A 21735-nucleotide genomic window follows, 5' to 3' on the forward strand; every position below is an offset into this window, starting at 1 on the left:
CAGGCTAACGTTGAAGTGCTATACCGCGGAAACAAAACAAAGGGCAAAAATAGTCAACATAAATGTTCCTCCAAACGGTTTTTAAGCATGTTTACATCAAAATGTAATCTGAACGTTCCGTCTATTTATGCACCATTATGGAAATATTTATGCTTTACATAAACGTAAACATTGTGAGCTCAAACTTTAATCACATGCTGTCTTTTAGTTCTGCAGATATTTGGTCCCATGACGAAGGTGGTTAAGTGGTGTTGGTGCGCCACCTGCCGTTCAAAGTTCCCACACGCCTGATGGGTGAAGTTTCAAGTTTCCTGGGAATTTTGTCATCATTGGCTGAACCGGGAGGCGCCTTCAAGTTCCACTTTGTTTGGAGATGTCGGCGCCGTCTCCACCCCTCATCCTGCTGCTGGAGAGGGAGGAGGAACTTTTTTTTGTTACTTTTTTTTGCGAGGAAAAGGAATCCTGCTAAATGCAACAAAATGTTAAGGTGAGTCATATTTCTGTTTTTAAATCACCAATTGTATTGAAATGTGCTGCTCTCACATGTAAAGACTAATTTTAACATATTTTGTTTGATTCAGTTGACTTTTTTTTTTTGCAAAGCACACAACCAATAAAGTGTAGTTTGTAACTCATTATAATTGCATTGGAAAGCACTTTAAAGTAGTGGTATTGCCGTATCGTTTGGTTTGTTTAAAATAACAGCTGGATGAGGCTAGTGTCGCAAAAAGCTGATTAAAGTGGCGTTTATGTCCTTTTACAGAGTCCTGTACTTTGCATCACACATTTGCTTTCATTTGAGCCAAAAAAAAGTGCAACATTTTGCATTTAGAAGTTGTATGAAGAAAACAATTATGTAACTACTGTATCATACAGAGAGAGCAGTTTCTATGTTGCGGTGGGATTATTCAGCTACATGTCAGGGTCAAAAATATTGTAATTTCGGATACAACCCTTGCATAGATGACTTTAGATTGTGCAGGTGTGCCTAATAACATGTCTAGTGTGTTTATTTGAATGTTATTCAAATGTTACAGTCCAGTTATAATGATAATCTTATGGGTTTTTTTTTTACCGTTTTTGGCATATTCCTGAATAGTGAGAGCAGGAGAAAGCCCCGTACGACACGGGCCACTTACCATTTAACCCAAAAATAATCAGATTAAAGAATTACAGCATTCCTCAACAGTGTTGGCGCTTCACCGAAAACTCAATGTTCTTTCTTTTTTACCTCAAAACATCCACACAGAAAAACACACAGTGTGTTGTGACAAGAGGAGGTGAATGGGTCAAAGATGAAGGATTCTGGCGTATTTCTGTTGTTACACAATCTACTAGTAGCTGGTGTAGTTCAGCTTTCTATTGCAATCAGAGCTAAAGTAGAACAGCTCTTTCTCATACTGAATCTGCCAATGAACCCCCTCCACAGATGAGCGCCCGTACATAGTACCTCTTGGACAGTCTGGCAGCTCGGCCTTCAGTATTTCGACTTGGACTCCGGCCGCTGTGGGAGGCCTCGCCCGGTCGCCATGGAGACGGTGGTGATCGTGGCCATCGGGGTGCTGGCCACCATTTTCCTGGCGTCCTTCGTGGCCCTGGTGATGGTGTGTCGACACCGCTACTGCCGCCCGCACCACCTGCTGCACCACTTTGACTCTAAGTTAGTCACGCCGGCCAAATACTGTGATATTAACAATATAAGACCATTTTGGTGATTTTTCTTCCCTGTTTCGTGGCATTAATTGGAAGCAGGCAATAATTGGGCAGTTAATGTTTTACCTCAAACAATGATTTGGAGTGAATGAGAAAGTGGAATGCTCTCTTTGACCATGTGGCTGTTTATGAACAAGTATATTGCACAACACAGCAGCAACAGAACCAATGCTGTAATAGCAGTAAGGAGCTAAACTGCTCAGCCAACATTAATAGCGAGGATTAATTCATTGTAAAAAAAAAAAAAAAAAAACAACTATGGGCAGTGTACACACATCATTTTCACATCAACAGCTGAGTCACAACATTTTAAAGTGGATGCAGAGGTAGATAAAGGTGCTCCATGACTCATGACACTTCAGAGGCAGCTACTACCATCTTCTTTGTTTTTGTAGACCATGCAACTATAGGAGAGTCTCTGCGGTAAACAGAATAGAGGCGATAATCTGTTCTTCATGTCCCATTAGGCCCACCGTGGACCTGATCGGAGCCATGGAGACCCAAAGCGAGCTGTCAGAGCTGGAGCTGGACGACGTGGTCATTACCAACCCTCACATCGAGGCCATCCTGGAGAATGAGGACTGGATAGAGGACGCCTCGTACGTTCATTCAGGCCGCCCTTGTCTTGTCTTTTGTCATGAAATGATTTATTTGTGTCTGAATTATTTGTGTCCTCCCCATACAGTGGTTTGGTGTCTCACTGCATCTCCATCCTGAAGGTACCTCAGCTTGTTATATTGTCTCGGGTGATGAATCCATGCTAATAGAATTATTTTGTCATAGATCTGCCACACTTTGACTGAGAAGCTGGTTGCCATGACGATGGGCTCAGGGGCAAAGGTCAAAGCCCCGGCCAGCCTGAGTGATATCATCACGGTGGCTAAACGTATCAGCCCCAGGTAAAGCCATTAAAGCTCTTCGTACTAACCTGCTGGATAAGTGACGTCCTTGCATTTGAACAGGGTAGACGATGTGGTGCGTTCCATGTACCCGCCTCTGGACCCCATCCTCCTGGACGCCAGGTGAGTAAACAACTTCTAAAAAAAACACTACAAAACTGTGTGTAGAATTATTTGTAAATTATTCACGCTTCTAAGCAACTAAGGCAAATTTGAGTGAGCTACCAGGCTGCAACCAGCAGAGGCGCTGTTGTTGATTCAGTTGTAACTACAGCAGTTTGCTGTCAAAAGGTTAACACATCAGCTAATGTGGTTATGCTTGCAAAAAATGCAAATTCACGTTTTGCTGATGCTAGTCAAGTTAGCATGTCTCGTCCAGTTTAGGTAGACAAAAGACCAGGCCAAGCATTCAATTATTGTGCTGCCCCCTGCCGACTTGGAGAATGAACTACACCGCCCCAAGTGAGTTAACATCCTATACGGATTGCTCCTAAATTGTAATTTATCTTCCTGACCCAGGGCCACGGCTCTGCTCCTGTCTGTCAGCCACCTGGTTCTGGTCACCCGCAACGCCTGCCACATGTCCGGCAGTCTAGACTGGATCGACCAATCGCTGAACGCGGCCGAAGACCACATGGTGGTCTTGCGGGAAGCAGCTTTGGCCTCCGAGCCGGATCGGAGCCAAGCTGGAGGTGAAGTCCAGAGAGAGCAGGCCATCTAGACTTAAAACATTCTTCATCTTCTCTTATAGGCACTTCCTCACCACTTTAAGTAATAATAGTTGGAAATGCCAAGTGGGCCATCTCCCAGTGGTGGTGGGCTTTAATCCAATCACATGAAGGCTTAGTGAGCTAATCCATCCCGAGAAAAATGTTCTGCTGCTGAGCGGACCAGCAGAACCTGGCGAACAAAATGTGAACAAGGGTCAGTGTGACTTCAGAAACTTCCCTTTTAAGGTGAAAAAAAATGGTTTGGTACAATACACAAGTAGTAAAACAGTTTTAGCTCGAACAAGCTAATTGCTAACTGGAGGCGGAGCACAACTTGCATGTTGTTCTGCGAAGGTGCAGTCCAACATGGCTGCCAGCTTCACTGTGTTCATCATAGAATATTGTTGTAACAATCACGCATAAAGTGTGTCTGAATACGTAAAGACAATCTGCTTAGACAATTAACCTCTTTTTTCCTTGTGTATATTTTTTATTCGATCTTTTCTCAGCACCCATGCACCACATACACTAATTGTCACTGAATTATCTCCATAGTCGGTCTACCTGTGATTTGTACAGATTCAGTGATTGGAAACGTGTCTTCTACTGTCTGTACGTGTTTAAAAAGTCCATGAATTACATAAATAAAGTTGAATTATACCATACTTTTTGTGTTTTCTACATACTATTTTCTGTTATTTGGGAAAGCAGTCCTTTGTTTCTCTTCAGGTCAGCTTGCTGCCGGCTTGACAGGGAGGCAAAGTCCTTTCGCTCCATCTCCAAAATGGTCTGAAACAATCACAGTTCATATATTAAATTTGAAACATGTTGCAATTTGTCTGCAGAACAACTTCCAGTGTTTCCCAAAGGACTGCAATCAATCTGTGGTGTCGGGTTGAGCGAAAGGGGGCAATGTCATCACTGTCTAATTTGCACAATTCTTAAGTTACATGTCATATGTTTTTAAACCTTATTGAACAACACAACATGACGTTATTGACTTATGGGTGTTGGTTTCAGTTCATGCAGTGGTAGACAAGCATGTGTGCACCTTACAGGCACAAGCAATTCAATGTTATCTGGGCTCCATGTAAGCACGCGCTGACTTTAAAGATAATGTACATGTCATTTATTGCTATTTAATGACCACATGCGTCACAGTGCGCAACCAGGCCAGTTGTGGTAGCATTTTCAGGCTTCTGATTGGCCAAGATGTGCATGACAGCCAGTGATTGTGTTTTTATGTGGAGCATACGAGGTGTGTCCCATTATAATGTGTTTATGAGCAAGGGTGAACAGGTAGCACCAAATCTAAAATAAAATCTAATTTTAAAAAGTAGTGGCAAATGGATTTGTGGCAGTCCAAATTTATTTGTGGTAGTCCACCACAAGACTTGATTGGACAAGTTTCTGCATTTAGATCAGGAATTAGCCAGCAGAGAAATGTGAGAAAATGGTATTGCCTGTCTGAGAAAAGTATATAAACTGTATAGTGAAGGGTTTTACAGCCTTAAAACATATGAAATAATTGTTGGCTACTTCGCGGATTTCACTTATTGCAGGCTATTCTGGGAACCTATCCCCCGCGATAAACGAGGGAACACTAGTATTTTAAAATCGAGCTAGTTTAAAAAGTTCCCGTGAGCCTACCTTGAAGTCCTGGTCCGACAGGTAGACCTCCAGGTGTCGCGGGTCCACTCCATCAGGTAAGGGGCTTTGCAGCAGCCGCTCCAGGGGGTACTGGATCCGCGTGAGCTGGGCCAGGGCGTCCTGCACCAGGGTCAGCTTGGATCGGCCCATGCTGCCCTGAGATGATTTTGGATAAATGTACACTAATAGGTTAGTTTCTGGGGTGCGTGGCCTTTACAGCGTCTATTGATTGGACAAGTTTCTGCATTTAGATCAGGAATTAGCCAGCACAAAATGAAATGCTCGAAAGAGATGTGCGGTCATGCTAACTCTTTCTCTACACATGCACACACTACTGCATAACTTCTGTGCGTGCGGTACATAATAAAGTGGACATTAAAGCTCTAGTTCACACCTGCGCCAGGCCTTCCCGGGTCCTCTCCCAGCGAGGGAACACATTAGTGAAGGTCAAAGGTTCTGAGCCCTCCAGGATGAGGTAGGCCTGTGGAGGGCGTCTGGGGTTGGCCTCTGTGACAAGGGGAGGCACTTTCAGCTCATCCTCAACCACCTTCTTTGTCAGACGGCTTTACCGTTGCAGTACTGCAGCGCCGTCTCCATGGCGCACTTCCTCTCACTGTTCCAGCTCTCTTCACGCCCCTGCACAGGATGGTTTCTTTGCCACAGATAGACCTCAAAGCGGTTGTCAAGCAGGAACAGAGCTAAGGAGGGTTTATGTTTGAGTGTTTTCTTTGCATGGTGGAGGTGGTCAAAGTGCTGACTCTGCTCTCACCAGGTGGTGGCGGCGCATACAAGGCCTCCTGGACGAAGGGCATGGCCATGACCAGACCGGGCAGACGCAACGGACTGTGCAGCTCCTCCACCCGGAAGCTTCCAGAAGAGGCGCTCAGGTGGAAAAGGCGGGGGGTGAAGTTATACTTGCCTGGATCTGATTGACAGCCAGAGAGGAAATAGTACATGAGTGCATGACCTGGTGATGCAGTGACTTAATGATGTACTGTACCAATATTATATTGTGCCTGTTATTGTAGTGCTATAATAGTGATGAAGTGACTTGATGATGTATCAACATGATATGTAGTACTGTATGCTATTGCAGTGATAATATAGTGAACACATTAGTTGTGTATCAATGATATACGTAGAATGTTATTGTAGTGATAATACTATACAGTATAGTGATGCGGTGACTTAATTATGTACAGTATCAATATGATAATAATGTATAGTGATGTGACTTAGTGATGTACTGACGTGTACCTTGCAGCATGCAGTCATAGGCCTTCCTGTCCATGTGTCGCAGCACCGCCCAAAAGTCTTCAGGCTCTGAGCCTTCCTCTACCGCCTGTATCTTCACTGGGCTGCTTGGACCACGGAGACCTAGTTCTGGTGGACACCTGATGCACAAGCACACATCACATCCAACTTATCATCCACATGAAAGTGGACTGTAACGAACTAGCAGGAGAACATGACACTCACACTTGAGTAAGGCGCTCCACCGCCCTTTTGGCCACCTCCCTGGAGCTAGCAAGAGCTTTACAGCCAGTCCAAAGGTACAGCACTCCCTGCTGGCCGTTGACCAGGACCAGCAAGCCCCTGGAGCGCAGGGCGGCGCAGCAACACTCCACCTCTAGCAGCGAGCCCTCATCAGGGAGCTCCCCTCGCACGCTGAACATGTGCCAGGAGCCTACATGCTCTGCTACAAATTAAACACAAAGCATCACTTAAAAAAAAAAAAAGTACTGGATGGGAAATTAGTGTACTTGCTATGAATTTACAGCACCTGTTTGAGCAGAGGTGGTCTCTCTGTGGCCTTTGTGGATGATCAGACCTCCCTGGAAAAGCTGCAGGAAACATGGAGGCTCTTTTCCTTGATGGATCACAACCTTCAACATGACACATACAATCAGAAGTATAGTAACAAAAATCACCGTAAATGACTTACCTGTGATTCTTCATTGTTGTTCACCCCGATGGAGAGAAAGGCAGCAGTGTCCCGTCCACTCACAGCGGAATGACGACCTCGCCACAGGAAGAAGGCTGCGTTTTCTTTTTGTTCACTCTCGTCTGCAGCAGACATTAAAAGCCATCAATTTAAGATGTTTTGAAGTAAAAATGCATCACGAGGATGTGACGGACCAGCAGTGCTGATGCTGTATGTCCAGCGGATGACATATGAGTCCCCCTCGTAGAGTTGTCCCGTGCTCTCTACAGGGACTTCGCAGTCGTCAAACTCGTTGACGTGCCACGTGTCAATGCCCACCGTCCTCAGCTGCGCCTGCACCCCACCCTCCAGCGTGACCGCGCCATAGCCCCTCTGGACGTCAACGCCAGCCAGCACAGTATGGGCTTCTCCGTCCTCGACCGCCGCTCCACCCGACACCAAAGCCTTGGCGTCACAGGGCCTTAGGGGGTCACATGACGGCACCACTGAGAGAGACTACGACAACAGAGGAAAAACAGTCAGAGGACATTTTGTGTTGGGATTCAAGTAAAGAAGTTCATACAATGTACCTGAGTCTCATTGGCCAATGGAGAAGCTTCTTCCTGGGCTCCGCCTCTTCCTGTCCAGTCCACAAACTTCTCTTTGAACAGAGACGTCTCATTGTGTTCCAAGATGACACCAAACAGAGCCCAGCTGGGACGTCCTTCCCCCCTCCTGAAAAATAAAGAAACCATTTTAAAAATAAAGAGAAAAAATTATGAAACCATCACGTGGAGGAGGCTTTCTTACAACTGCGCATTGGCGCTGCACCGTGTGGGATCCAGCGGGTTGACTCGACAGTTGCCATAGTCGTAGGCGCCGACCCATACCTGCCGACTCAGCTGGAGAGCCACGTTCCGACCACTGGCGGGGACGTCTTTCCCCAGCCACAGGTACACCTCGCTGCCAAAGTCAAACACCAGCGCCTGGACACACGACACACACAGGAGGTCAGAGTGAAAGTGGCCTCAGCTGGACAACTGCACAAGTATTAGGAAACTCAGCCCAGTGACAAGAACACATCAGTCTCACAGTACTTTTGTCCACATAATGATGCTTCTTTGCAAATGTGGATGTTAGCTTGAGGCAGACCTGACTGGACTCCAGCAGGGACATGCTGGGCATGGAGGCCCAGGCTTGTTCATGAGGTACCAGTCGGTTCTCCACCAGCTTGTAAACACAGTTGGACTCCACAGCACCGCGTTCATACAGTTCATCGTCCTCTAGTGATGATGCTCCTGTCGGGAACGGCGGACATCGAAGTAACACAACATAACATAATAACCCTTCTTTTGCACAAACAATGCTTGAATGCAATAAGTATAACCTCTGGAAGGTGTCCTTCCTCCCAGAACATTCCAGAAGTCAGTGGCCTGGCTGCTGTCACAGTTAAGCCCCTCCTCCAGGTGGACGACCTTGGTAGCCTGACAGCCGAGGTCTTTGTGGCTGTGAATGAAAGACGCCAACTCTGCGGCCTGAGGGACAAGCATTTAATACTGTAGTAGGGGACGGACATTTGACTACATTTCCAATTCATTATTTATACTTCTTCAAATGTTCTGAAGACTTGTTTCCATGCCAGTGTTGTATTGAGCAATAACATGCACGTAGCTCAACTTCCCGTAGAACACGTCATGTTCTTCTTTACAAACTACTGTAGTTAACACGAATCAACAGCGCCTCTGCTGGTTGCAGCCAAGTAGTGCAATTCCAAACAACCCACAGAATTGAAACAATTACTGTATTATCACAATCCCTATTAAATGAACATTGCTAACACTCCCATAAACAACAAGGACGCACCAGAACAATAACAGTAACCCATCCTTGCAGATACCTTCGCTCGCTCCTTCTCGTTGGCAGACTTTCCGCTCCACAGGACGCAGTTCTCTGTGGTGACCAGGAGGAAACAGTCTCCGCTGTTCAAGGAGTTCGCCGAAGGCTCGGCCAGGCGGACCTGGACGCGCTGCCTTCCTGTCAGCACAGACGCCAGTCAGTAGGAAGACCACAATGTGACGAAAAATGAAGCGCGTGTGTTTGCTGACCTTTTATGAAGACCAGCATCGGGCTAGTGAAGGGTGGATGACACTCCTGAAGATCCGGAGAGGATGAGGAGGTGTTCAAGTGTGCACTGGAGGAGTTATTAGACTCTATAGACAGACACCAGGTTAGATTCTTCCAGACGAGGAAGACAAAGCAAAGAAAAAGACATTCCCTCTCACTTTTCTCTGACTGTGTGGTCTCCTCAGTGGTCGTGTTGAGCCCCATGAAGTCCTGCCTGATGTCCTCGCGGGCTGCCAAAGCCCGAAGAGGGTTGCGAGATCCCTGCGTGCGGCGGGACGGACGCACTGCCCGACGGTGCTCAGCAACGGCTGAGGTCAGCCTGCACACAATTAGGCAATTACTGGAAGTCTTACTGTAGCTTTTAATAAAATCCAGCTCACATTGGGGTGTTGGTCTGGCAGAGCAGGTCCAGGTCCTGTGCCCCATCTGAGGAGGGTTGGCGGGTGCAGAAACCATTCTCAGAAGGCATCTCTTCCTGGTTATCTGCTGAAGGTAGAGACAGCACTGTGAGACAGCACTGCATGACTCATACAACTTCGCACATTTATGTGTTTTTGAGTGTAAAAGTGCGGACATGGTCTTAATCTGGCCTCACCTTCAACTGTGCAAGCTGGAGTGTCACTAGATTGACTCTTGTCACAACTGGGGTGACTTCGGGTTAATTCTGGAGATGCAACAGCTACCAAAGTACACACAATGATTCATTCATAAAAATATTTTTTAAAAAAAACAATACATCTAAAAGTGACTGTTAAAAATGTAAACACACCTCTCTTTTCTTCTGCATCAATCAACAGACACATGTTCTCCCCGTCTTCTTCAGCCTGCGCAGACAAAAAAAAAAAAAAAAAAAAAAGACATTGATCTGTTAGGATATGTCAGGAGTGTCCAAACTTTTTCCAGCGAGAGCCACATACTAAAAAATTACAGTAAAGGATGCAAGGGTCACTTTGATATGGTCAGAAGTTATACACCTTCTCATTCAATGCATTTTTTTTTTTTATTTTCATGACGAGATTCCCATCTACTGTAAACTATGAACGAACACATGTGGAATTACATGCTTCACAAAAAAGTGTGAAATAACTCTAAATATTTGTGTTTTATTTTAGATTCCTCAGAGTAGCCACCCTTGGCTTTTTTGATAGCGCTGAAAACGCTTGGTGTTCTCTCAATGAGCTTCATGAGGTAGTCACCTGAAATGGTTATCTCTTCACAGGTGTACCATGTCAGAGTTACTTAGTGGAATTTCTTGCCTTATTAATGGGGTTGGGACCATCAGTTGTATTGAGTGCGTCCAAACTTTTGGCCTGTACTGTATTTCAAGAAAAACCTGCATCTCAGCTTTGTGATATAATTGAAAAAGCCTATTAGTATGAACTTGGCTGTTTTTTTTTACCCCATTTTTCAAAAAATTACTTTATTTTGCTTTGTTTGTTTCTGACAATGTTACGACTTTAAAAAATAATGTATTTTTTCTTTCATATTTAAACTGTATGCAACTAAAAAGACGTTATTTCTCATCATTATATTACGAGTTTATTCTTGTTAAATTGCAACTTTTTTCTGTTAATATTTTGACTTTATTGTTGTTCTTGTTTTTCCATGTCTGCCATTTTTTCCCTCATAATTATGACTATTTCCATATTTTTTCTATTAAAATTACAACTTTATTCGTTGTTTTTTGTTTACAACTTTAAAAAAAATTACCTCATTAACTTCAACCTCATGCTACTAAAATGTAGAAATTTGCCCTCATCACGTTATTCTCAGAAAATTACAACTTTCTCATTAGATTACAATTTTCTTATTGTAAAATTACTGCTGATTTTTCCATTTCTGCTGTTGTTTTTTGTTTTTCCTATTGAATTGTATTTTTAGAAGTGCAGTGGGCCAATAATAAAACAGCACACTTGGCGCACTTTGGACAACCCTTAGATAAATAGATAAATAGAAATAAATACAAAATGCCAGGGTCTTCCACCTTTTCTCTCCACTGAGGCGGACTTCGGGTCTTCGTTGGAGATGCCACCTCTTGTGCCTCAAAGGACTGGTTGGTCTGAGGACAATATTTAATAACATGACATCTGGTTATTTTTTTGTACTCTTGTAATTCAATATAAGACAAAAAATTGCATCCAACCGAAGTCTACCCAATGCACTTTAGCACCCCCTGTTGGCCTGACACATGCAATTCTCACAATTCTGCAGCAAGCCTTTACAAAGGTGATGAATAAGAGATAAAAATGGAAGACGCCTTTGGTGGCTGAGGTAGCAAAGGGAATTAAACATGCAATAATTACCTGATTGAAACACACAATATACTGAGGTGTACGGCTAGAATACACAGAGGCAAAGACGGGCTCCTGGGAAAGCAAAAAATGGAGTATTTAAATATTGGGAAAGCAAACGTTATTTTACACTTTATTTCTTGTTTACAACTCACCCAACACTGAGGCCTCACTCCCTCTGGGTGACAGTTTTCTCCCTAAAATACAAAAAATAAATATAAAAATGCAACCAGAAAAGACAAGACAAGGTCATGAACGGGTCAACATTTGACCACCAGTATAGTGTATTTACATTCCCGTCTGTCATCTCAGGCAACGAGTCGCCTGTAACAACCCCCCCCTCCCATGCCGAAAAGGGATGCACCAGATCTGGTTTCAGTGGAATGGCAAATACTCCAATTAAAGCAGCAGCAGCAGCAGTTCTCCAAACGTGGCACGGCAGGTTTTTATCGCAAGAGAGAAAAAAATGAAATAGCACCCATGACACTGTGCTTCTTACCTTGCTACCGTTGGTCATCTGGCGCATTTGAGTGCTGCCGTTCACTGGAGCAGTGGTGACGTCTTCATTATTGTGCCTTTTAAAAGACATCACAGCACATTGGAATGGGAATTGTATGGGACATTGCCAGACAATAATAAAGTTTCTACCAATGAATGGATGCATGACAAATCCAAGCTACATTTACTTCAGTACAGTATTTCGCAAAAGCACAAACACTTCACACGTTTAAACAACCATCAATGAACGGCAGGTCCCCAGTGCCAGCAGCACTCATTGACTTGTATTGCCATCTATCACCACCTGTACACGCACAATATATCCAAAACTTGTATTTGTGGGAATTTGTTTCCATTTGTGAGGTCAGAAGTAACTGATGTTGGATCTGACAGAGATAAAAAATACCTTCCAGTGTGTTCTACAGATATAGTGGTCTCTGGCGTCTTCTGATGTGGTATCTCCTCCTGCTGATCAAGATGTACCGACAGCACTCGTGTTGGCATGCAAGCGATTGTCTCCCGCCTGTTCCGAGCCCTCTGCCTCCAGGGGGCGGCCGTCAAAGTTCTTCCGCCCTCTCCGGAAGCCTCACATTCCCCTCTCTGCGGTGTCGGCCCATCCGTCCTCGCCTCAACTGCTCTGTCTCGGTGCGGGACAGCTCCGTTGTGTTCCTGAGGCGCGTCCAGGTAGGCGCACGGCGTCCTGCCACGCTCCGAGCGGCTCCTCTTGAGGATTCCTCTCAAACCGGGCTCAGATTCGCATCGCTGCATCTCCTGCTGGGAGGCGGAGCGCTCTGTAGGGCTGATGTCGGGTTTGGATTGGGTGAGACGCAGCTCGCTGGGCTTCAGGTTGACAGACGAGGCCTGTTGTCTGTCAGACAGATGAGAGGACAAACACAAAGCGGGAAGCTGCACGGGGCCTTTCTGGAGCTGAATACAAACACATTAAACATCATTACTCGCATCCATGACTACACGTGTTGTATGGTTTCATCTGTGCTCACCAGGCTGACTTCCTCCACTGTGATGGGCTGGGTGCGGTAGCGGGCCCCCTTCTGCCTGCGCCTCTCCGGAGGCCCGTCAGCGTGCGTGGCCCCCGGCGCCTCCGGCAGTGAGAGTTTGTTGAAGAGCGCCAGCTTCTCACTCACGCTCAGCTTACAGCCCTCATCGTCGCCCTCTGCTGGCTCGGCCTGTGAAGAGTCGGCCTCCTGTGGTGCTGCTGGGGGCGTACTGCAGTCAAAAATACTCACTATAATTTCTAATAATAATTAGGTGTTATAATTAAAGGGAAATTGATTATAGTCTGATATTCAAAGATCTCAATGAAGGGGTGGTTGCTTTAAGTTATCAGTCATTTCTAATTTGTTGACCTTTCCAAGATGTCTTAATATGGATAAGTGAATATTGTCTTTACGTGTTTCTATGTTTGTAAATCTATGTCAGCTAAAACAAGACAGTTTGCTAATAATTTGCTGCTCTTATTTATCATTGTCATTTTTAAGTTTGATAATTAGCACAATTGCACACAAATTTGTAGATGGAAGGCATTTTGATGCCAATCCGTGATTTTTACCAAAAATAAAAATCAACAGTGTTTTCCATACATTCTTTTATTTGTGATGGCCACAAACACATTTGGACCGCCACAAAATAGTCATCCCTCGCCACTTTGCGGTTCAAATTTCACAGCTTCACTCTATCATGGTTTTTCAAAAATATGAATAGCTTATAGTTATAACTTCATACACTAGATGGCATCGTAAGCACACCTCATATGCATGTGGTCTGCAACAGAATACGAAAAACGTTGCAGGAGGGATTAGTGTTGCCAATTTAGTGACTTTGTGCAGCAACAAATCTAACATCTTTTGCTGGTCTTTTTGGACACCTTGAGACCAACATGAAAGCACATATCGCTCTTCTCAACGAGCCGCCTACCAGAACTACGTAGAAGCACTCATAGGCGGTTCCATCAAAAAAAAAAAAAAAAAAAGTGAGAGGAGGAAGTTCTCTTGTATTTTCTAAACATACTTGTTTTGCTCTTCATGTTTTTCTTGCTCACTTTTTGTTTCCCACAGCGTCCATAAAAATTCCATGCACATGCGTCAGGGCCAACAATGCAAATATCACAATGATGTCATTTTTATCAATGAAGCTGTTTACGGCGTGCATAGTAGGTCAAAGCGCTCACCTGATGGCCACCATTTCCTCGCAGGTAATTGGCTGAGTGAGGAAGCGATGGTCGTTGCCGCGGCGTGCCCTGCGTTCGTGGCAGATGCTTCCCGAGCGAGGCTTGAGGAAGGCCGATGCCTCGGGTGCGGCCGTCTTTTCCATTTCCTGCAGGTAGAAATGTCAAAAAATATATATATTTAATTTGTATTTGGCAGCATCCACTACATTTTAGGTGGATGTAGTTATATTAATATCCATAGTCTTGTGCTAAAGCCAGAGGGTGCCACTCATTTTATGTTGACATATAATGTAAGTACATATTGAATATTGACTATAGGATTAATATTGACACAGTGACGGCCGTGTTTGCTTAACCAAGCAAGGGTCAGGCTCAGTCAGCAGCCGCCGCCTCCGCCTCCTAAAAATTCATGAGCACAAAAACAGCAGCGAGCACTCTTGTTCTATTTCTAAAGGCCGAGGGGAGCCAAGGGAGCGCAGGGAAAGCAGCTGGCCTCGAGGCGAAGCGTCATGGTCGCCAACCCTAACGGGTCACAGTGTAACCCGAGTGGCACAATCTTCGGTTTCTCCCCCCGCCTGGCTCCACTAATTATAACCTGGCCGCTACGGTCGTCAATGGCAACACAACGTGTGGCACATTTTCACCTAGCGCCCCATTGCTAAAGCAGCGGTACTGGACGGCACTTTCGCATCAGGCCGCTGCACCTGTTGGACCAAATCACATCACGTCGCCATCATAATCATCACGCATGCTCACTGCACGTCTGGACTTTACCTTGAGCAGCTGGAGCAAAAACTGCTGGCAGATTTCTACGCGCCATACAGTCATGGAAAAAGTTTTTAGACCACCCTGGTTTCTTTAGTTTCTTGTTCATTTGAATGCGTGATACAACTAAAGGTACTTCTGTTTGGACAAATATAACGACAAACAACAACAAAAACAGCTCATAAGAGTTACATTTTTTGGCCGCACAGTGCTATAGCTATTCATGTAAGAAATTAAGCGATTTTAGTTATTATCAAGAAAACTATGGAAGTTGCTAGATATCAGCTCTTAAATTAAACGAGCTATATTGAATGAGCTATATTTGTTGTCATCATTATATTTGTCCAAACAAATGTGCCTTTAGTTCTACCAGGCATTAAAATGGATTAATAAACCAAAGAAACAAGCGTGGTCTAATCATTTTTTGTTCTTAAGCTTTGCAGCTTAAGAACATGTGACAAGGCTGACATGTCTCAATCGCCCCCGGTAGCTTTTGGTGTAATTACTATAAAACCTGCGGCGTCATGGCTCTTTGTCTGACAATAATAGCGATTAAATGTCTCAAAGTGTATGTCTTTGTCAACACACCATGTGTCCTGACAATTTCACTCAGCTGTTCCAGATGTATGCAGTGTTTCTTGACAAAGTTACATTGCCATCTACTGGCGCGGCATGCACATTACAGTGTTCTTACGACGTCGTCATGTGTAGTCTCGTTTTTACTGGTTTGTTAATGTCTAAACGTGTCCATAGCTGCTTTGAGAGTGTTAGAGAAAGCTTGATTTAGTGCAAGTAAGATTTTCCCTAAAATAGTTGTTGTTGTGGGACTTGATGATAGAAAGTGGGTGTAACATCATGATTGACAGCTACCCTTTCCCACAATCACATCTGTCCATTAACTTTTAAAACAATGCCTGGGGAAGTGACTCATTTGGACCTCTAACTGTAGGAATGAATGGAGTTTCATCATCCAGAATTAATAAACAGTCTGTGAGTGGGGTTTATCTACTGATGGGCGCTGCAGTTGTGTTTAGAGGAGTTCATTGAGGCTTTAAAATGAAATGTCATTCAGAGCAGCATCCTCTATTAATATGGCTCTGACGGTGCAAGAATGAGAGCGGTTGCCACAGCAGGGGAGGACGGTTATGAATAGCAATGAGTATCTTGTTTCAGGAGACAAAGACTTACTTTAAATAAAGACATCTTGGCCGCCACGCTCATTTGGGCTTTTTCATCTGTTTTCACGTCGGCTGCGGGACAAAAAGAGGGAGAGTCTTGACAAAGTCTCCACAATATGATTGATGCTTTTACTCAGTAAAGGGTCATAGGAGGCCTTGGTGTGTATTTGCTTTGTGGTTACAGCTTGAAGATATAAAGCAGTGGTTGCGTTGCTTGTAGTTTTGTTGTCTTTTATGGGCGAACATGGCTCTGACTCGTAAACCTGTCATCACTGAGAACATGGGCCTAAAAATACGACCCAGTTCATTTGATCATGTATAATAGAGCTGTCAATTTTGCAAGAAATGTGTCAGGATGAAGGCTGTATCTCTTTTATGGTCATGTTTCAACTCTATTTGAATTCATCACCATAGCTGGCATGATGTTAGTTTGTCTTTCATACCTTCATTCTTCTTCTCTTCCTCAGCATCCACCATCCTGGAAGAGAAGTAACATGACATCACCAGGCAAAATATGGCAGAGGGCGCCGGCTAAATAACATCAGGTCATCCAGTGACCGACACTTACCCGCCGGTATGCTCCATCTCATTGGCCGTGATTGGCTGAGTCCTGAAGCGCTCACTGTTCTTGCGTGCGCTGCTCGGCCCGCCGGGATGGTAACGCCGGGTGCGCCGGCGGCCCCCGTCCGAGGCTGGCTTCACCGCCAGGTCCAGAGAGGACGTGGCTCGGCCGTCATCCACACAGCTAACACAAACATACAGAGGGAGGACGTGTTGGCCTCTTCAGCAACTTGCAGTTCAGTTTAGTGTAGCAGAAAATGTCTTTCTATTGTCAAGATGTGCTAATGTCATGTCATGAAGGTGAAACATACATATTGTCCGTCTCCCCTCCACTTCCAGCCTGCTGCAGAAGAGCACTCCTCAGCTGGCCGACTGACACCCGAGTGTGGAGCTGCTGCACCGGGTGCCCCTCCTCGCCTGGCATGTTGGCACTGTCCTGGGAACCCTGCCTGAGGGGGTGCAAGGGCGGAGAGGGGGGGCAACGAGAAGTGGTTATGGCAACAATCAGTATGTCAACTACCCACAATGTGTATACAGTATATGTATATGAAAACAATACATTATTTTCCTAGAGGGGGGACAGAGATGTCTAAGCTGTGTGTGTGTGTAGGAGTTAGGAGTTAAGAACATAGGATGACTTAAAAGTGGGGTACACTGGCTCATGGTTTCCAATACATTCATTTATTTGTGGCGGTTCACCATGAATACAATTGGACCATCACAAATAGATATGGCGCTACCTGTTAGGTGGTGATATGTACGCATCGACTCCACTCCAAATTCACACACGGTACGCATTAAAAGTGTTATGAAGTGAATGAATACTTTGCCGCGGGAGCGGACAGCCAGACATGCAGGCCAGCTCCACAAGCTCGGGGAGGGTGCATTACCACGCCGTAGGGCTAAGAAGACAAAGCCTGGAGACACTTTAAATTATTTGGTAACACTTCTCTGTGAAATACGTAAACCGGGGGTGTCCAAAGTGTGGCCACTGAGCCATTTGAAGGCCACTGCTTGTTTTTTTATACACTCGTGGCACATTGTAGATAAAGTTTTTAATGAATATTTATGAAGTCATGGTTTATTTATGTGACTCACCCTGACAAGCAGGTGGATTCTGAAAGAGGGTCTGATCCATTCTGGACTCTGTACATCTTTCCATTCACTCCCTGGCCATGTGAGCCGGCCTTGTGCACCTCTCGGTTCACCCGCTGGGGAGTTAAGTCCTCCATGTTGCCGAAGCGCTCGGCCAGTTCCCGCCTCCTCTCCGCCTTGTAGCGGGCGATCCGCTCTGACCTGGGCTCCAGGACCGGGTCCTCCATGTCGTCCCTTCTCAAGGATTCAGTTCAGCTGGTTGGATGAGAAAAAGTGTCGCCCATGGGACTCAAAGACGTCCTGCTTGGCTCACGTGTCCATCAATAGGAAGCGATGGAGTAAGTCCTAAAAGAGGAATAAAAGTGGACTTCATCTAACCTCTTCTCCCTCTCACTCCCTCTCTCTCTGTAATGTAAGCTGAGCCTCAGCATGCTGGAATCTCCCACTGCACTGAAACACAAGACCAAAAGATCCTCTCTGGGCCCACGAAGACCTGCCTCATGAGTCTGCACCCTCGCTGGTCTTTTCCACAACACACAAGTAACTTAATCTGCCAGCTGAACACCCCCCACCTTTACATCGGTGCAGCCAAAACCAGCCAGTCGAGGCAAACGGCCGCCACAGGCAAAGACCATATGCTCGACACTTCAGAGAAAAAGGCAGGCTTCGCTACACATCTGAAAATAAATCCCGCTGCTCTGCCAACTATCCGTCAGTCACCAACAGACAAGAGAGCTTTGTTTTTCTTCAGCCAACAGGCTAACACAGCATGATGTTGCTGTTAAAAACATACTAGTGCTGTAACATCACATAGCATCACTAGCATAGCTAACGTCTTCCTCCATTATAGTCTGCTTTCTGCAGTGTGGACCGTTTGTTGGTAGGCGGTGTTTGTGTGAAAGCACCCTGAAACACCCTGGCAATAAATTCAGATGGTTTTCCTTGTTGTTTAGTTGCAAATATTTAATAATTTATGACACTCTTCAAAGCATGGCCACTGTTGTCTGCCTGGAAGTAAATTCATAACACAGTGAATGGCTGAGACTTTAATCCACATTATAAATAACAGCCATCCAACACTTGTATGTGTGTGTGTGTGGGGCGCATGTATTAACACGTGTGTGTGTCTCCCCCGAACTGTGGCTGTCAGCATTCCTGATATTTTAGCCTGACGCAGGAAGCACAATGGAGCTGGAACAAAAGAGACGTGAGCCGTGGACTTAGCACCCTGACTGGCTAAAGCTTCTGTTTGCAGCAAAGTTCACTAAATACCTAACAAAAAACACATTTTGTTTGCATGTAACACTTTCTTACAAGTGCTTCAACTACAGGAAGGACTTACAGTCTTAAAACGGGACAAAACATGGCCAAAGTATGACACAAATGAAGTGCATGACTGCTGTAGTCGGACACCAATAGAAGACACTTGGTCACCATGGAGACAACCAGAACTCACCTCCGCGTTTGGAGCCAGAAAAGCATCCCTGATCTCCCTCATGCACCTCACTGTGCGATGCTGTTTGCAGACAGAAGCCGAGCACAAGGCCACAATGGCAAAAGGTCATGTGACAAGCTGAGGTATTGTTGATTGGAGCAGGAGGTGGGGTGGGGGGACGATATTGAGGCTCAACGTGGATCACCAGGGGGATTGAGTCAAACTTAGGGATGAGCACACAGGAGCCACCATGGTGTGGAAAAGCACTCCAAGAGTAACTCCTTGCGGTCTGTACAATGTCACAATGTAATGGCCACGTTCTGACCCCGGAAGGGATTATCAGGGCCCGAGCACGGAACTGCAATCGGCTTTTTGACGGCTTTAACACACTGGAAAACTCACCACATTTTGCAAGCACGTGCATCCTGGTGGAATGTATGTATTTTATTGGACGTATTTTACGTATTTATGGGTAAAATGATAGGTACAATATTATCACCCGCCTCCAGTGTGACCGATTGACACAAAATCCATCACCTACGTTCATCAGGACAAGACGCACAAAAAAATCATCAAGGAACCTATGCTGTAAAGAAAACTCCATCCATCCATTTTCTATGTCGCTTATCCTCACTAGGGTTGTGGGTATGCTGAAGCCTATCCTAGGTGACTTCGGGTGAGAGGCGGGGTACACCCTGGACTTGTCGCCAGCCAATCGCAGGGCACATATAGACATTCACACTCACATTCATACCAATGGACAATTAGAGTCGCCAATTAATCTAACATGCATGTTTTGGAATGTGGGAGGAAAGCAGAGTACCAGGAGAAAGTAAAGAACACTCAAAAAAAAGTAAATAAATAATATATATTTTCAAAATAAATACATAAAAAATAAAAAACTACATAAAAAAAATTGAAAAACCGCACAGGGAGTCGGCCATTTTGGTTTGCAGATGAGGCCGAGTCCAGGGGTCGTACGTAAACGAACTCCTCCAAGGAGTCTGCACAGGCACCAAAATTGAACCACGACTTTGCATAGTAAGCAGTTGTTGGAGATTCGCCTTGAAACAGGAAGTTAGCAAAGATATTAGCACCTGCCACCATTGACTGTGGTGCGCATGTTCATCATTCACCTATAAGACGCACAGGTAGACTGCCATTTTGGTCCCGCCTTGACATCCATACATCAGATTCCAGAATTTCACACAGCAGCACCTAGTTTCCACTGTTGAATTCACAAAAGTCATCCTATCAAAGACTGTATGAACTCTTGTGGAGGAAAAAAACAAGTCACATAGACATGTAACACAACAAAAAGTAGATAAATATACGTAAACACTTATCGTTTTCTCCTTACAAAAAAGCATCTCCAAAAGCAGGTGACTTCATGGCTACTTCAGGGACCTTCCTCGCGAGAGTAAAAAGGAACCACCAGATTGACAAGACGCCGAGCGAGTGACGTAATTTCTTCTAATAACATCAATTAACAAACCTAGAACTAAAGTTAATCATTTGAGATTTTAACGGAGTAACAAATTTAACAAATTTCAATGTACACTTACGATGTCCAGCGAGTGCAGGCAGAAGGGGGCGTGAACAAGCGCCAGGTCAAGCTAGCGAGCACTTAACGTTCAAGAGCTGCTCCAAAAGTAGTCAGCCCTCGGGAGGAGGGGGACATGGCTTGGGGGCGTAGCACACACGGATGGAGAGTAAAAATAGACTCCATGGCTCTCGAAGTGTAGACTCTGTCCGGGAAACAACCTCCTAAGCCGCAACAAGTCGAAGGGAAGGGGTCTATCGCTGTGCCGAGATGCATTTAAAGACAGTCGGGGGAAAAAACTTACGGAGACCTGACAGGTCAAAACATAATATCTACTTTTTTAGCATCAAAATTTAATACCGGTTTTTCATAATTAATGTCAAGTAATTAGTCAAGTGTCAATACTATCACTTGCAAATGACCGTCACTCTATTCGGGGTAGGTATATCGATCCAAATACCAGTCGTATAGATACAAACGGTAGTATCCGTATTTGATGGATACTAGCGTGACGAGTTCGATATTACGCCGATTGTTACTTTTACAAATATCGGTGTTTTTTGCTGTGTTTATATTGTTTTATTTACGTATTGTTTATAAATTTAGGGTATAAATCCTTGGATAGGAAGACATTAGGGGCAAAAGGCCAAATTTTTAATGGCAGCCAGTCGTAGTTTTTTCTTTCATTACTTATTTAGCACTATTTACTTTATTTTTGCTCAAACAATTGTATATAATAAAATGGACTGCATTGACTGCATTGGTTTGTTGATATTGTTACATAGTTATACTATACAGTATCTTCCTACATGCAAGTTTGTTGATTCAGTGTTTAATTCTGATTGTAACCATGATCAACATATTAAATCCTGAAATCATTCAACGACCTATGAAATATTTCAAGAATCGGTGTTAGTGTCGGTAGTACCACCCCTGTACACTACAGTATTTACATGATACCAACATTTGCAGTATCGCCCAACCACTGAAAAGGTAAGGCTAGCGACAGCGCCCTCTGCTGGCACATAGAAGGAAAGACATCCACCTTTGAAATAATAACTTCCATCCTTCCACCAATTTTCTATGTCGCTTCTCCTCATTAGGGTCGCGGGGGAATGCTGGAGCCTATCCCAGCTGACTTCGGGCGACAGGCGGGGTACA

At 44.8% G+C, this 21735-nt stretch overlaps 2 protein-coding genes across 3 annotated transcripts; one reads left to right on the forward strand and one right to left on the reverse strand.

Annotated features, from left to right (window-relative positions):
- The first annotated feature begins 286 nt into the window (after positions 1 to 286).
- On the forward strand, positions 287 to 4001 carry tmem98 (transmembrane protein 98). 2 transcript variants are annotated; one of them, XM_054759921.1, is made up of 7 exons: positions 304 to 487; positions 1430 to 1660; positions 2181 to 2312; positions 2399 to 2432; positions 2497 to 2612; positions 2676 to 2735; positions 3132 to 4001. In XM_054759921.1, the coding sequence occupies exons 2-7, from the start codon at positions 1530 to 1532 to the stop codon at positions 3331 to 3333; spliced, it is 675 nt and encodes a 224-aa protein (XP_054615896.1). In that variant the 5' UTR covers positions 304 to 487; positions 1430 to 1529; the 3' UTR covers positions 3334 to 4001. The 2 variants fall into 2 exon arrangements, with proteins under 2 accessions (XP_054615894.1, XP_054615896.1); XM_054759919.1 differs by lacking the exon at positions 1430 to 1660 and having other exon boundaries at positions 287 to 487.
- Positions 1824 to 20578, reverse strand: svilc (supervillin c). The gene is made up of 33 exons (XM_054759918.1): positions 19053 to 20578; positions 17600 to 17941; positions 16813 to 16950; positions 16509 to 16685; positions 16384 to 16418; positions 15951 to 16012; positions 13998 to 14143; positions 12811 to 13036; positions 12216 to 12736; positions 11811 to 11886; positions 11467 to 11508; positions 11324 to 11386; positions 11005 to 11079; positions 9790 to 9844; positions 9616 to 9699; positions 9401 to 9506; positions 9179 to 9339; positions 9002 to 9106; positions 8794 to 8930; positions 8284 to 8431; positions 8049 to 8194; positions 7707 to 7882; positions 7487 to 7631; positions 7112 to 7412; positions 6918 to 7039; positions 6756 to 6858; positions 6452 to 6671; positions 6230 to 6366; positions 5742 to 5897; positions 5542 to 5670; positions 5367 to 5479; positions 4973 to 5128; positions 1824 to 4111 (listed from the first exon to the last, which is right to left on the reverse strand). The coding sequence occupies exons 2-33, from the start codon at positions 17821 to 17823 to the stop codon at positions 4001 to 4003; spliced, it is 4596 nt and encodes a 1531-aa protein (XP_054615893.1). The 5' UTR covers positions 17824 to 17941; positions 19053 to 20578; the 3' UTR covers positions 1824 to 4000.
- Positions 20579 to 21735: the final 1157 nt, after the last annotated feature.

Source organism: Dunckerocampus dactyliophorus, chromosome 18 (assembly GCF_027744805.1).
Source record: "Dunckerocampus dactyliophorus isolate RoL2022-P2 chromosome 18, RoL_Ddac_1.1, whole genome shotgun sequence".
Taxonomy (NCBI): domain Eukaryota; kingdom Metazoa; phylum Chordata; class Actinopteri; order Syngnathiformes; family Syngnathidae; genus Dunckerocampus; species Dunckerocampus dactyliophorus.

What these genes read in the sequence shown, in the direction of transcription:
- tmem98 (XM_054759919.1), top strand. Translation starts at nt 291, where the DNA reads ATGGGTGAAGTTTCAAGTTTCCTGGGAATTTTGTCATCATTGGCTGAA. An exon ending in GACTGGATAGAGGACGCCTC is followed by an intron (nt 2,313 to 2,398) that starts GTACGTTCATTC and finishes CTCCCCATACAG; the next exon opens with TGGTTTGGTGTCTCACTGCA. An exon ending in ACTGCATCTCCATCCTGAAG is followed by an intron (nt 2,433 to 2,496) that starts GTACCTCAGCTT and finishes ATTTTGTCATAG; the next exon opens with ATCTGCCACACTTTGACTGA.
- svilc (XM_054759918.1), bottom strand. Translation starts at nt 17,823, where the DNA reads ATGGAGGACCCGGTCCTGGAGCCCAGGTCAGAGCGGATCGCCCGCTAC. An exon ending in TGATGCAGAAGAAAAGAGAG is followed by an intron (nt 9,700 to 9,789) that starts GTGTGTTTACAT and finishes GTACTTTGGTAG; the next exon opens with CTGTTGCATCTCCAGAATTA. An exon ending in ACAACAATGAAGAATCACAG is followed by an intron (nt 6,859 to 6,917) that starts GTAAGTCATTTA and finishes GTCATGTTGAAG; the next exon opens with GTTGTGATCCATCAAGGAAA.